Consider the following 14,584-nt stretch of genomic DNA (forward strand, 5'->3'; position numbering starts at 1 on the left):
ATGTCTGATCTCAGGACTGTTTTAAACAACTCTGTCATCATTCATCCTCCGGGCTTTTATATCATCGGCTTTGAGACGTTTCCCTTCATCAGTGTCTACTTCATCTTTCTAGCATTTGTTTATGTGGTTACTGTGCTGTTCAATAGTCTGGTGATCTATGTAATTGTCTTTAATCATTGTTTACACACTCCAAAGTTTCTGGCTGTTGTCAACCTTGCAGTGATTGATATCGTCCTTAACTCATGCACTATTCCCAGCATGATAAAGATATTCCTGGTTAAGGACAACTTTATTCCATTCAACTTGTGTTTGTTACAAATGTTTGTCTACTATGCTTTTGGGACTTTGGAGTCATATGCACTCGCTATACTTGCCTACGACCGGTTAATCGCAATATGTTTCCCTCTGCGTCAGAACTCAATCAACACACTGTGGAGCATGTCTTGTATTGTTGGCCTGACTTGGTCTTTTGCTCTGGGAGTAACAGCGTTTGCAACAGGTATAATGACTCGACTGTCTTTTTGCAAATCTGTCAGAGTGTTCAGCTATTTCTGTGACTATGCACCTGTGTTTAGACTCGCCTGTAATGATTACACAATGCAGTGGTCTGTGGCCTTTTTTCTGACTGTTTTGCTCCTCATAGGACCCTTTAGTTTTATTCTTCTGTCCTATGTCAGCATCCTGGTGACTGTGTTCAGGATGAAATCATTGGACAGTCGGTTGAAAGCTCTGGCCACTTGTGTTGAGCATACCATCCTTGTTGCTGTGTTTTACATTCCTCTTATTACCATTTTTACTATCGGGTTTTATCTGGGAGCCGTTGACCCCGACCAGCGTGTGCTGAGTCTGTCTCTGGCCTCTTGCATCCCACCCTGTGTCAATCCTATTGTATATTCTTTGAAAACCAAAGAGATCAAAACCAGAGCCCTGGCATTCGTCAGAAAAAATAAAATTGGCACAAAACAAACATACCAATGTAAGAGCAAACCTTGCAGAGTTAATGAAATGAAAAAGGTTTAGTCTCTAAATGTTCGTGTAGCCTATAGCCTGAGCTCTTAATACCAGTTTTTAGTTAAAACAGGTTTAATAAAGCCTACGACATGATATGATATGATATGATATGATTTATAATTTGACACTCAAAAGGTGTAAAGGTGTTGTGTCGAAGCCTGTTTCCTGTCAATATGTGTTTCCCCTTCGCTTAACCTGAACCCAACCTTATCCCTAACTCTGTGCAGTTATCTCTGCCATGCTTGTAACTCTAACCTAACTGTAGCCCTTTCCCAAATGCAAGAGAAGAGGGAACAGACATCGACAAAAGACAGGCTTGTAACATCACTTCCTTGAAAGAGGGCTTGAAAATTAGTTAAAATTGTCTATTTTATTGTCTAATTAATTAATTGTCTGTTTCTTAATAGAAAAGAATAGAAGTAACATTCAGGGATAATTCTGGGGCAATTTCACAGCTTTAAAAATCTTTAAATAATCTGCTAATTTTATGTTATTATAAAAGGTTATTCCACATAATTCCATATATAGACATGGTGCTTTATTGGAAAATAACTGGAGCAGACGCTAAAGGCTCAGTTGGTCCTCACAGCCCAACGAAGATGGTTTTGAGCAGACAGACATTGTTGGGAAGCTTTGAAATAAACCTCACCTGATAAGGGCAGTTTGTTCAATTGTGTTGGCAGCTTTTTTATACTCAAATATGTGATTTGTCTTCAAATTATATTTATTCAAGTGTGGGGCGTCTCGGTGGCTCACCTGGTGGAGCGTGTGCCATATTGGGGCTGGGTCCTTGCCACAGCGGCACGGGCCCTTTGCTGCACGTCATCCCCTCTCTCCTCATAATAAAGCAGAAATTCCAAAAAATAGAGAAAAGTAAGATGTCAAGTGTGGAAATGTGATTTAATTACATTTCAAAATGTATTTCCAAATTCTTGGCTGCTTAAACTACTCAGCAATGTTATATTTGATGAGATGTTTGACTGCTGAAAGCTACTGAATAATTACTCTATCAGGGCAACTAAGAGTGTATTGTAGGAGATGCTTTCAGAGCAGCTGATGATGTCTGTTCCAAACCATAATGATTTATCTTCCACCAGTTTGTGATCTGTATCTATGTGGGGTCACCATGCAGCTCTGTCTCATAAAAGAATTATAGGAAACTGCCGCCCAGATTAGCCTACTTTTTTTTTTGTTTACACAGGGATGGTACACATGGTTGTACCTGTTTAACCTCTTCGTATGATTTGAATCATTTCATGTTTTTGAATCAAATGCTGGAAATATAAAAAATAAAAACAAATGATGCTACAATTGCTACAAAAGTCTTTCTCTTTTTTCCCTGTGCTCAATTAGGGAATCCAATCAAACAATATATTTGCCTAAACTATCCCCCATTTAAAAATGGTCACCTTTTTCTTCCATCAATAGCCCATTTCTAAACAAGCTCCATTGGTCACATCACACAGCCCATTGGTCTTCATATTATTTGAGATAACACAATGTTTTGTTGTTTAGTTATTATCTTAGCTTCTAAGAGTTAACAACTAAAAACATTATAAAATAGGCTATGAAAAACATCTATTTTTATAGGCCTATGTCAATACACAACAACATTTTCATGTATTCTACAGGCTACATGAATGCATGAACTACAGGCACATCATACAGGTATGCATTGCTGAATGTCATACAACACGTTAAGGTGTCAATAAGCGAGGGGACATGAACTACAAAATGGTTATGTCACCTGTCCTGTGCAAGTACATACCAATGTGTTTGACATGGGTGGATGGTGTGACTGCTCCAGGATGGCTATGAACTATTGTTCATATACCGCTACCTTATATTTATTGATAGGAAGGCTTTAATGGAATCGCTTAATTACTTAATTGCAGTGGATCCTTTGCTTAAGTAAAACTGCCTCAATACTCAACTACAAGTAGGTCCTGCATTCAAAACCTTAATTAAATAAAAGTACGTAAGTATTATCAGTAAAATGTACTTAAAGTAACAAACGTAAAAGTATACGTTCTGCAGAAAAATGGTCCCTGTCAGTGTTTTACTATTATATATGATGTTTTGTGATTAATATTACTGCTGCATTAATGTGTGTTGCATTTTACTGCTGTAGATGTTTAAGGTTGTGTTTTATCTACTTTATATACTTTTGGGTAGTTTAATCTACAGCAACGCATCATATTCTATAAGATCTTCATATGTTTGTAGCGTCGCAGTCCTGTGAGAATCATGTATCTCTAAAAAGTAAACTTTTCATGAGCTCAGAAAAACAACACTGTTTTCAGCTTTGTGATGATGCATTTTCCAGTCAAGGGAGGTGTAAATAGTTTATTTAGTTTATGAAAGAGGAGAATTTTCTCAAAATCACCAAGTAACTAAAGCAGTCAGATAAATGTAGTGGAGTAAAAAGTACAATATTTGCCTCTAAATGCAGTGGAGAAGAAGTATAAAGTTACATAAAACGGAAATACTCAAGTAAAGTACAAGTACCTCAAATTTGTACTTAAATACAGTACTTGAGTAAATGTACTTCATTACATTCCACCACTATTTTATTGTTAGCTGTGTCCTCGCTGTGCAGCGGAACAGATGTGCGCATCGCCGGAACCATTTAACGGCTACACTTTCGTCCTCTGCTCAAATGTGTCCCTCGCGTATCATTTACAGCGTTGACCGTGTGGCTGGTTATGAAAAGTCCAGAGTTACGCAGGTGATGGAAACTTAATTTCAGTGCTTCGACGGACAGATTCACCCCGAGAGAATAAACAGGTAAGAAGAAGGGAGAGTGGTGTCAAGATGTGTGTGTTAGCTAGCCCCATGTTAGCTAACCTATGTAGCATGAAGGGGAGTAACGTTATGCTGTTTCTTTCTGCCCAACACGACTCGACACTGAACTTAAATGAAACCACAGTATGTTAAATGACCACGGTAGCCTGAAACTGACGAGTATTTTTGTTGCTGGAATTCAGTCGTGGAAGTACTCTTATATGTACTGTTGTGAGAACTTCGAAGAAGTGGACCAGTGAAGCTGCAGAGGACCTGAAGGCGTGTTTGGACTGTACTGACTGGGATGTTTTCAGGACTGCTACCAACAGTCTGGATGAGTACACAGAGGCTGTGACTTCATATATCAGCTTCTGTGAGGACTGCTGCGTACCAACTCGGACCAGGGTGAGTTATAACAACGACAAACCCTGGTTCACAGCAAGACTGCGACAGCTGAGGTTGGAAAAGGAAGAGGCGTTTAAGAGTGGCAACAGAGCGGAGTTTAAGGAAGCCAAGTACAAGTTTAGCAAGGCGGTGAGGGAAGCTAAACGACTGTACTCAGAGAGACTACAAAACCAGTTCTCCTCCAACGACTCTGCTTCTGTGTGGAGGGGGCTCAGGCAGATCACCAACTACAAGCCAAGAGCCCCCAACTCTGCTAACGACCGACGCCTCGCCAACAGCCTCAACGACTTCTACTGTCGCTTTGAAAGACAATGGGACAGTCCTAACACCATCCCCCACACCATCACCCACCAGCTCCAGCCCAACAGCCCCAACCCCCTCATCACACCTGGGGCTGAACTCTCACACCTCCTACCACCACAGCTGCCCCCCACAGCGCCCCCCACTCCTCCAGCATCAACACCTCTGTCTGTCCTTGAAAGAGATGTGAACAGGCTCTTCAAGAGACAAAACCCGCGTAAAGCTGCTGGACCAGACTCCATCTCCCCATCCTGCCTGAAGCGCTGCGCCGATCAGCTGTCTCCGGTGTTCACGGACATCTTCAACACCTCACTGGAGACATGCCACGTGCCAGCCTGCTTCAAGGCCTCCACCATCATCCCCGTCCCCAAAAAACCAGGGCCCACTGGATTAAATGACTACAGACCCGTCGCCCTGACCTCTGTGGTCATGAAATCATTTGAACGCCTGGTTTTGTCCCACCTCAAATCCATCACAGACTCTCTGCTGGACCCCCTGCAGTTCGCCTACAGAGCCAACAGGTCTGTAGACGACGCCGTCAACCTGGCTCTACACTACATCCTCCAGCACCTGGACTCCGCAGGATCCTATGCCAGGATCCTGTTTGTGGACTTCAGCTCTGCCTTCAACACGATCGTCCCGGCTCTTCTTCAGGACAAGCTCTCCCAGCTCAACGTGCCTGACCCCACCTGCAGGTGGATCACAGATTTCCTGTCTGACAGGAAGCAGCACGTGAAGCTGGGGAAACACGTCTCTGACTCGCGGACGATCAGCACCGGCTCCCCTCAAGGCTGCGTTCTTTCTCCTCTACTCTTCTCCCTCTACACCAACAGCTGCACCTCCAGTCACCAGTCTGTCAAGCTCCTGAAGTTCGCGGACGACACCACCCTCATCGGACTCATCTCTGGAGAGGATGAGTCTGCCTACAGGTGGGAGATTGACCATCTGGTGACCTGGTGCAACAGCAACAACCTGGAGCTTAACGCTTCAAAGACAGTGGAGATGGTTGTTGACTTCAGGAAGAGCGCAGCCCCACTCGCCCCCATCACCCTGTGTGACTCTGCAGTGGACACTGTGGAGTCCTTCCGTTTCCTGGGCTCCATCATCAGCCAGGACCTCCGGTGGGAGCTGAACATCAGCTCCCTCATCAAGAAAGCCCAACAGAGGATGTACTTCCTGAGGCAGCTGAGGAAGTTTAACCTGCCACAAAAAATGCTGGTTCACTTCTACACTGCCATCATAGAGTCCATCCTCACCTCCTCCATCACCGTCTGGTACGCTGCTGCCTCCACCAAGGACAGACGCAGACTGCAGCGTATCATCCGCTCTGCAGAGAGGGTGATCGGCTGCAACCTTCCATCTCTTCAGGACCTGTACTCCTCCAGGACCCTGAGGAGAGCAGGGAAGATCGCTGCCGACCCCTCCCACCCCGGACACCATCTGTTCGACCCCCTCCCCTCTGGCAGGAGGCTGCGGTCCATCAGGACCAAAACCTCCCGCCACAAAAACAGTTTCTTCCCCTCTGCAGTCAACCTGACAAACTCTCACTGACCCCCCCCCAGAACACAAACACAAGCTATACGTTATATTAACGTACATCACCCCTGTCCCCACTGCGTTACATTAACGCACCCACCCCCTACTGGACACTTTATCTGGACACTTTACTTTATTCTGGTCACTGCACTGTTGTTATTTATCTTATCTTATTTTTTTTATTTTTATTTTTATTCTTATTCTTATTTTAGCTTTTATATTCTACTTATTTGTTATCAAAACAATAGCACCTTCAGACCACAGCAAATTCCTTGTAATGTATGTTACTTGGCAATAAACAGTTTCTGATTCTGATTCTGATTCTCAAATAAAATTAGCAATACAACAATTTAATAATAATCCAGGTAGTAAGTTTTAAAATTGCACTAAAGTAAAAGTAGAGAAACATTATCAGCATAGTGTACTCTACGTTGAACTATCTATATAACTAAATGTAAGTACTCACTGTGCAAAATGCCCCCTTTCAGAGTGCAATATATTAGTTATTATTATTAATGCATTAACAAAGAAAAGCACTTAAATGTAGCAACAGGTCGAGGTCGAGCTCATTTTAACTGCTCACACGTCGTCATATGTGTTGTATGTAAAATCTTAATCTGCAAAGGAACTGGGATTTATTATGCTATTAACAGTCAAATGTATTGGAGTAATTTATGTTTTTTCCATCTGAATTGTAATGGACTGAAAGTGTGAAGTTCCATAAAGCGGAAATACTCAAGTTAAGTACAAACATCTTAAAATTGTACTTCCACGTACAGTACAGTACCTTGTAAATGTATGAATGTATGTATGTACTTACATTCCACCACTGCTGTTGCATACAGATGCTGTATTGCACAAATGATATAATTGTTGATAAATACAATACCTTTTCACAAAGGCATTTCTAACATGAAATGAGCAGTGCTATCGCATTAAGTGTCTAGATGGGCCCTCTTAAACCTCCTACTTAAAGAAAGTGAGTTCAATTACAACAGATGTAAAGATTTAAAGGATAAGTTTCACTCCTATGAGGCCTTAGCAGCAAAGGCATGCTGAAGGAACAGCCAGGATGTTCTGCGGTTGTTCCAAAAACTGTATTATCACTTGTTCATTAACAATCAATAACAATTCTATAACATCATGTGTTGTCTTCAGCAGACCCACCGAGTTAGCTCCGTGCATTGAAGCAGGATGGCGTCCCCTTCACCCCACGACCGCAGCCGTAGAGACGAGGATGAGGACGACCCTGTTGAGCGGATGATAACTCGCACTGGTTGTGCCGAGCTTCACTACGCTGTGCAGGAGTGCATGTCTGAACACCAGGACTGGCGAGTGTGCCAGAGCCAGGTCCAGACTTTCAAAGACTGCATGATGAATTTCCAAAAGTCCCGGAAAGAACAGCTGATGAAGCAGCAGGCAACCTCCTCTTGAGTCTGCGCCCAGCTGAATTCACAACACCACACACACACACACACACACACAGTGGCTGGGATGTGTTGAGGACCTGCTTGAGGTGGAAAGACTGCACCTGATTTAATTATTCGTAATGAAAATAAAGAAGTATGAGCAGTTACAAAAAATCCTGTCTTGGACTTCCAAGTTTGTGGTGGAGACCCGTATCAGTATAATTATGTGATTTATTGGCCACTAGAAGCTTATAACAGACATTTCCTATCGGTTTATATGTTGGCTGGTAAGTACCAAGACATTGGAGTACAGAAATGTCAAAGACATGTTTGAGGTCATTTAGAAACAGTGTCTTTATTATGTAGTTTGTCCACTAGAGAGCACTGGGAAGTTCATTTTTCAATTGTAAAATGTCCCACTCAGTACTTATCTTGGTCACTGCTGTATTGGGTAACGGTTCATTTTACAGGTCCGCAAATTTCATGGTAAGTAGGTGATAATTAGATAGTAACGTATTTGTAATTTCTTTGAAATTACACCCAAATTACATCCAAAATTTACCCGATAATTTATCAAAAATAATCCCAACATTAGCTGCAGTGTTTATTCATGGGCAAACTGTAACCTACACTGTATATTTCCTGCCACTAGACAACTTCACTGCTAACCTTTGTAAAACTTCCAAAAGAAAACTGTAACTAAATACAAAAAGTAAATAGGCCTCTTTTTATACAGTACGCTATCATTTCCATAATAAAAAACGAAATAAAAGCTAACTGCTGAACACTGAAATAGTGCTTATACATTGGTCAAAAGAGTCTGTGTGTTGGTAACTAATTTAATGGTTTTGGTTGTTTGGTTCATTCATAGATTTTCAGCAAGTTTAAGTTTTGTGAAAAAAAAATCGAACCGTAACTGTTTATTAGGAAAGAGCAGAATATAATTCTTAAATAATTTTGCGGTAATTTGGGGATAATTTCAAAGAAATTTCAAACACTATACTTGCTACTTATCATCTACTTACCATGAAATTAGCGGACCTGTAAAATGAAGCGTTACCCTGTATTGTTTAAAAAACAAGTTTTAGGGATCCTTAAGGGACAAAAAATGTTGTTTATGTTGTTGTCGTTTATGATTTAAAAAAACAAATATATATCTTTTTTTTCTTTTACTCAAATACTGATCTGCCTCAAAATCAAGTGTTGATCCAGTATTTGTTTTGTAGTGTTTGTTTTGAAGCAGGAGACGTTTAGTCAGAGTAAGCTGCAACATCATTAAAAATCAAATTAATCTCAGTATCAGCTGGAAGCTTTATCTCAAGAGATCAACGAGGAAAGTATATCTTCCAGTGTACACAGGTCAGACATGCAGTCATCTGTTTGCTGCTTTTGGACACAGCATCAAACAGAGCTGCTGCTGAACAATCCTTAAGAGAACATCAGGCAAGCCACATTCACTGATTTTTAGCACATGTACATGTTTGAACTTCCTGAGAATATATTTTATATACTGCTAAGTTTATATGATATGATTTCCCTGCTCTTTAGACTGGAGAGCTTTTACACAGAGGCACTTACTGAGAATGTATTTTAAAGGTTTGACTGTTATCATTATAATGGCATGAATATGATGCATATGCAGCCTTCAAAGGTCCATGTGTGTAATGTGATGTAACCTCCCTCTTTGTCAGACAGGCCGTCCTCCAACACACAGCCTGTGGAGTTCAACTATGTCTGATCTCAGGACAGTTTTAAACAGCTCTGTCATCATTCATCCTCCGGGCTTTTATATCATCGGCTTTGAGACGTTTCCCTTCATCAGTGTCTACTTCATCTTTCTAGCATTTGTTTATGTGGTTACTGTGCTGTTCAATAGTCTGGTGATCTATGTAATTGTCTTTAATCATTGTTTACACACTCCAAAGTTTCTGGCTGTTGTCAACCTTGCAGTGATTGATATCGTCCTTAACTCATGCACTATTCCCAGCATGATAAAGATATTCCTGGTTAAGGACAACTTTATTCCATTCAACTTGTGTTTGTTACAAATGTATGTATATTATACATGTATATCATTGGAGTCATATGCACTCGCTATACTTGCCTACGACCGGTTAATCGCAATATGTTTCCCTCTGCATCAGAACTCAATCAACACACTGTGGAGCATGTCTTGTATTGTTGGCCTGACTTGGTCTTTTGCTCTGGGAGTAACAGCGTTTGCAACAGGTATAATGACTCGACTGTCTTTTTGCAAATCTGTCAGAGTGTTCAGCTATTTCTGTGACTATGCACCTGTGTTTAGACTCGCCTGTAATGATTACACAATGCAGTGGTCTGCAGCTTCTTTTCTGACTGTTTTGCTCCTCGTAGGACCCTTTAGTTTTATTCTTCTGTCCTATGTCAGCATCCTGGTGACTGTGTTCAGGATGAAATTGTTGGACAGTCGGGTGAAAGCTCTGGCCACTTGTGTTGAGCATACCATCCTTGTTGCTGTGTTTTACATTCCTCTTATTACCATTTTTACTATCGGGTTTTATCTGCGTCTCATTGACCCCGACCAGCGTGTGCTGAGTCTGTCTCTGGCCTCTTGCATCCCACCCTGTGTCAATCCTATTGTATATTCTTTGAAAACCAAAGAGATCAAAACCAGAGCCCTGGCATTAGTCAGAAAAAATAAAATTGGCACAAAACAAACATACCAATGTAAGCGTTAATAAAACAGCAGTAATTTAGAACCAATATGTTTGTGCTGTCAGTAAAGAGCATGAACTGGGGGCAATAAATGCTCTATGACTGAGCTCTGATAAGTTGAGGTTACAGTCTTGGGCATGGTGGTGGTGGTGGGTTGTCTGTGTGTGTAGGGCTAGTGGAGGCTGAAGGTTGCACTGAGAAACTAAAACTACAAGTGACCACTCAACTCCATTATTACAGAGAGGTATACATCACAGGCACAACCACAAATACTAGTAGCTAGTATGCCATAATGTAATTCTCTTATATTTGCTGTAAATTCATTAGTGTAACAGTAAGCTTTACCAGAGCTTTCATTATTATGAGTTCTCTTCAGTCTTTTTCAAACTATTTTATTTTATTTCACTGTATTTTATAAGCTTGTATGTGTCCCTGTTTGAAAGAGCAATGTTCAAAACAAAGCAAATAATTGCCATTCTAATATTTGAATACCTAATTTTGGAGGAGCCCATTGTGAAATAGGCTCTGGAGGAGCAATTTACCGCTTGAGGTTTTTAATAGATTAGATTATCTCAGATGTTTTTTTTCTATATTCTTTACATTTTCATAATATGCCTACAGGAAAGGAAGGATTGTGTAGTATATTTACAGTATGTTCTTGAGAATAGTGTGACATAATGTACTACAGTAGATAACAGTCAGGTCTTGTGAAAATGTATGTGCTCAATGAAATGTTATTAATCCTGTTCTCTCATAAACATATCAAATTAACATGCAGTAAAACAATACATTACACTGTACTTTAAACTGTCCCATAATGGAGGACATAGACTACAGAATGGTAGTATGATGAGTGCCTGCCCTCTAGTGGGTGTATGTGTACAGAGCAAGCTGTACTATGAATGCCATTAATCTGTGATAGTGCTACATGGACTACTACTGCATTTGAAAAATTACGAAACTCACAATAGCCCCTGAACAATAATTAATTCAATTCCTACCTAGATATTTTCTAGTTGTTTTCTTATTAACCGTTCCACTGACTGCCACTGGATATATAGGACAGTCGATAAGTTTATTCCTATGCTGCAGAACTAATATACCTATTTCATGTATATGTATGTATATATGTGTACAGTATATATGTCCTCCATGAAACAATATAACTGATTGTGTTGATAAGAAAAGCTTATAGTTATGAATTGTTGTAAATCATAAAATACATCATAATAATATTAAAAGAAATACAATATACAATATACACCATTGAAACCACAGGTAAAATAGTGACATAGTAGGTAGTGTGACACAGCAAGCCACCCTGCCTCTGGTTTGGTTTGTATATTTCAACTGTAATCCGGTAAAGCACTGAACAAACCACTAGATGGTGCAAGCTACCAGAATTTTAGATCTTCAGTCTTGATTGTTGTCTTGATGGGTTAATTAAAAGGGATTGATGTTCAAACATTCATGGAAACACTGGACACTAATGTTATTCAATTGAATCAACACCTCTCAAAAAACAAGCTTCACAAAGGAACGCCAGTATTTGTTGATGGCATGTTGAACCAGTTGGCTGTCATACTGTGATTCATGATATGCAGACCATCTTTCCTCCAAGCATCTCGTTTGGGTGAAATGAAAGTTATTCATGCCACCTAGGATGTGTGTAGTAAAATTTAGACTGACAGGAGTTGATGATGACTAACTGATACAGTACAGTGATGATTATTTGTAAAAAAAATTATGTAGTTTGATTCCTTCCTCTCTCGTTCCTTAATAACTATTGTAAAGTAATAATGTACTGTAAAGTGTAACCTAAAATTCTTGCAAGGATACTGCTGAGAGTAGTTAACCAATAGAAACAGGAAATTACATTTTTGTACAACTGTTGCCAGGGACTTGGGTTCTGTCCAATCACAAAAAGTGTTGTCCAACCTTTTCCGTTTTCTGAAATGCCAGGGCCACCGTAAGTTACTGTTGTTGGAGATGCTCTCTGACATAGTTTAAGGAGGTCATTGTGTCCCACCTGTTCTTTAAGACAACCCCAATAAAGTCTTTTCAGAACAGAGCTGCAGATTGTTTCACTCATTTTAGACATGCACCGATACACTTTTTTTCATCTACCTGAAATCTGCAGATACGGATAACCAACCAGCGATGCAGCACAACTTCCACTCCTCTGAATTTACACACGTTACAAGTTGCTGTATTGCTTTTCTGTGTTTTGACTAAAATATCTCCAACCAATTGCCAACTGTTAGCTCACTCAGTCGCAGACTGTCTCACGTTACATTACGGTGGGTTCATGGTCTCGTACAAGCTCCACCTGTACGTCTCGCTCATAGACTTCTGCGAGACAAAAAATTACGGGGACTGCTGGATATCTTTGTAGAAATGTTTAATTACTAATTAATTAATTAATGTGTGTACAACATTTTGGCTATGGGCTTAAAATTGCAAAATTATTATATATTTATAATTCATTCATTCAAAACATCAGACTATAGAATCTGAATCGGTGATGTCAGTCCCATATCTAATAAGTGAATTACATCAGTGTCTGCACCCTATACTATACTATGTCAGCTCAGTCCCAACCCAATTATTTTTCCAAAATATTGGCTAACAAACTAAAGCAGTGAAAAGTCAAATGACTACTCACAACATATGGAAATCCCTTTTCATTTCTGCCAGAGATCATAGTATGACTAATGTAAAATATTGAAACCAATTTCTATGGTCTTATTCTTTAATGAAATAAAGGAAACAACATACCACATGAAAGCCATTTTTTCAAATAACGTTATTATTAAGAGGACATTAAAAGATGTTAATGTTTTTGGATGAGGTTCTGTTGCTTTTCTTTATTTTCTTGCTGTTCTTATTGCTTTTGTAAAGCTTCTTGATAGAGTTCAACACTTCTTTTGTCTTAAAAGAGTATATAATGGGATTGAGCAATGCTGGTAAAGTGTGTGTCAACGTGGAGTTTGTAATCCTGGCATTAGGATGGATGTAAGAGGACAAGCCAGCAATGTTGGTGCCCACAATTGGTAGGAAGAAAATAGCTACAAGAATCAGGTGAGTAGTACAAGTTTTCAATGCTTTGACTCGTTCCTCTCCTGATGCAACCCTGCTCAGTGCTATGGAAATGCAAACATATGTCAACGCTATCAATACAAGAGGAATACACACAATTATAATGAAAGCAAAATATGATGTCAAGTAATTTAAAGACGTGTCATTACAGGCCAGACGATATACTGGTCCATGATCACAGAAGAAGCTGTTTACCACCAAAGATCTACAGAAGGAGAGGCGATCAATGAGCCCAACAGTAAATGATACAAGACTCAATAAAAAAACCCAAGCAAACAGCAGCATTACAGCAATAGCTGGTATTGTTACAATACTATGGTACCTTAAAGGGAAGCAAATTGCTATAAATCTGTCATATGCCATTACGACAAGTGTCCATGACTGCACACTTCCAAAGAACAAAACAAAGAACATATAACTTAAACAAGCCTCATAGACAATGTATCTCCTGTCAAACAAGAACGAGTCTAAGAGTTTTGGGATGAGAGCAGTGCTCCCACACAAATCTGTCAAAGCCAGGTTGAACACAATCATGTATTTAGGAGTATGAAGAGTCTTGACAAGGTAAATAACTGTGAGGAGGAGGCCATTCCCAAAAACAGTCATGATATACACAAAACACAGGAACACATAGAAATACTCAACATGAGGGATGTTGGAAAACCCACTCAGATAGAATTCTGCTGGCCGGATAAATGTGGCATTAAATATGGTAGCAGCTTTCTCTTCTGGGCCCATTATGAATATCTGTTTCCCTAAATGTAAAAAAGAGAAAATAACACAATATATAATAAAGGATGACACAATTGCCTGAAAGACATTGTTGTAACAACACTCACCTCAACATCAACTGTTCAGTGCACTAAAGTGAGTGGTGCTGTCACTGGAGAGACCCGTCATTTATATTTTACCCCTTTCATTGTGGGAAAGTAGTAATGCATGTGACTGTATCACATGGTCATGAATTAGACACTGATATACTTCAATGTGTAATTGTCTCATGGTTTATGTCATCAATGTGCTGATGGTATCGACACAGTTAACTTTTGTCACCAGGATACTGAATTATCCGTTTATGGCAACATCCATGATTCAAATATAGAACAGGAAACAAGTACACCAAACATCAGAAATAAAACCACATAATTAGTGGCTTAAAGAGAGGATAACAATATGTACACCAGAAAGTCTCAGGTACAATGCTGTGTTCAGAATCAGAATCAGAATCAAAAGTGCCTTTATGGCCTTCACGATCCACCACTTGGTCCGAACTGAAATATTTATGAAATATTAGATGGATTGCCAAGAAAATAGGTACAGGCAATCATGGTCCCCAGAGGAAGAAT

General features: G+C 39.9%; 4 protein-coding genes across 5 annotated transcripts; 3 read left to right on the forward strand and 1 right to left on the reverse strand.

Annotated features, from left to right (window-relative positions):
* Positions 1-1,854, forward strand: LOC139295452 (olfactory receptor 2AT4-like). The gene is made up of 2 exons (XM_070917645.1): positions 1-917; positions 1,815-1,854. Exons 1-2 carry the CDS (start codon positions 1-3, stop codon positions 1,852-1,854), a joined length of 957 nt encoding a protein of 318 aa, XP_070773746.1.
* Positions 1,855-3,671: 1,817 nt separating this feature from the next.
* coa4 (cytochrome c oxidase assembly factor 4 homolog) lies at positions 3,672-7,619 on the forward strand. 2 transcript variants are annotated; one of them, XM_070918002.1, is made up of 2 exons: positions 3,672-3,798; positions 7,195-7,619. In XM_070918002.1, exon 2 carries the CDS (start codon positions 7,231-7,233, stop codon positions 7,468-7,470), a length of 240 nt encoding a protein of 79 aa, XP_070774103.1. In that variant the 5' UTR covers positions 3,672-3,798; positions 7,195-7,230; the 3' UTR covers positions 7,471-7,619. The 2 variants fall into 2 exon arrangements, with proteins under 2 accessions (XP_070774103.1, XP_070774104.1); XM_070918003.1 differs by having other exon boundaries at positions 7,198-7,619.
* Positions 7,620-8,735: 1,116 nt separating this feature from the next.
* Positions 8,736-10,314, forward strand: LOC139295350 (olfactory receptor 2AT4-like). Its single transcript, XM_070917528.1, has one exon. It carries the CDS (start codon positions 9,176-9,178, stop codon positions 10,160-10,162), a length of 987 nt encoding a protein of 328 aa, XP_070773629.1. The 5' UTR covers positions 8,736-9,175; the 3' UTR covers positions 10,163-10,314.
* Positions 10,315-11,784: 1,470 nt separating this feature from the next.
* On the reverse strand, positions 11,785-13,976 carry LOC139295453 (olfactory receptor 1-like). Its single transcript, XM_070917646.1, has 3 exons — positions 13,019-13,976; positions 12,078-12,135; positions 11,785-11,797 (listed from the first exon to the last, which is right to left on the reverse strand). The coding sequence occupies exons 1-3, from the start codon at positions 13,974-13,976 to the stop codon at positions 11,785-11,787; spliced, it is 1,029 nt and encodes a 342-aa protein (XP_070773747.1).
* Positions 13,977-14,584: the final 608 nt, after the last annotated feature.

The sequence above is a fragment of the Enoplosus armatus genome, chromosome 13, assembly GCF_043641665.1.
Source record: "Enoplosus armatus isolate fEnoArm2 chromosome 13, fEnoArm2.hap1, whole genome shotgun sequence".
Classification (NCBI taxonomy): domain Eukaryota; kingdom Metazoa; phylum Chordata; class Actinopteri; order Centrarchiformes; family Enoplosidae; genus Enoplosus; species Enoplosus armatus.

Excerpts from the sequence above, each read along its gene's own strand:
- LOC139295452 (XM_070917645.1), top strand. The coding sequence starts at position 1 with ATGTCTGATCTCAGGACTGTTTTAAACAACTCTGTCATCATTCATCCT. Across the intron at positions 918-1,814 it reads TTGAAAACCAAAGAGATCAA|ACGGGCCCTTTGCTGCACGT; the intron begins AACCAGAGCCCT and ends TGCCACAGCGGC.
- LOC139295350 (XM_070917528.1), top strand. The coding sequence starts at position 9,176 with ATGTCTGATCTCAGGACAGTTTTAAACAGCTCTGTCATCATTCATCCT.
- coa4 (XM_070918002.1), top strand. The coding sequence starts at position 7,231 with ATGGCGTCCCCTTCACCCCACGACCGCAGCCGTAGAGACGAGGATGAG.
- LOC139295453 (XM_070917646.1), bottom strand. The coding sequence starts at position 13,976 with ATGGGCCCAGAAGAGAAAGCTGCTACCATATTTAATGCCACATTTATC. Across the intron at positions 12,136-13,018 it reads TTACAAAAGCAATAAGAACA|AGAGCATCTCCAACAACAGT; the intron begins GCAAGAAAATAA and ends AAACTATGTCAG.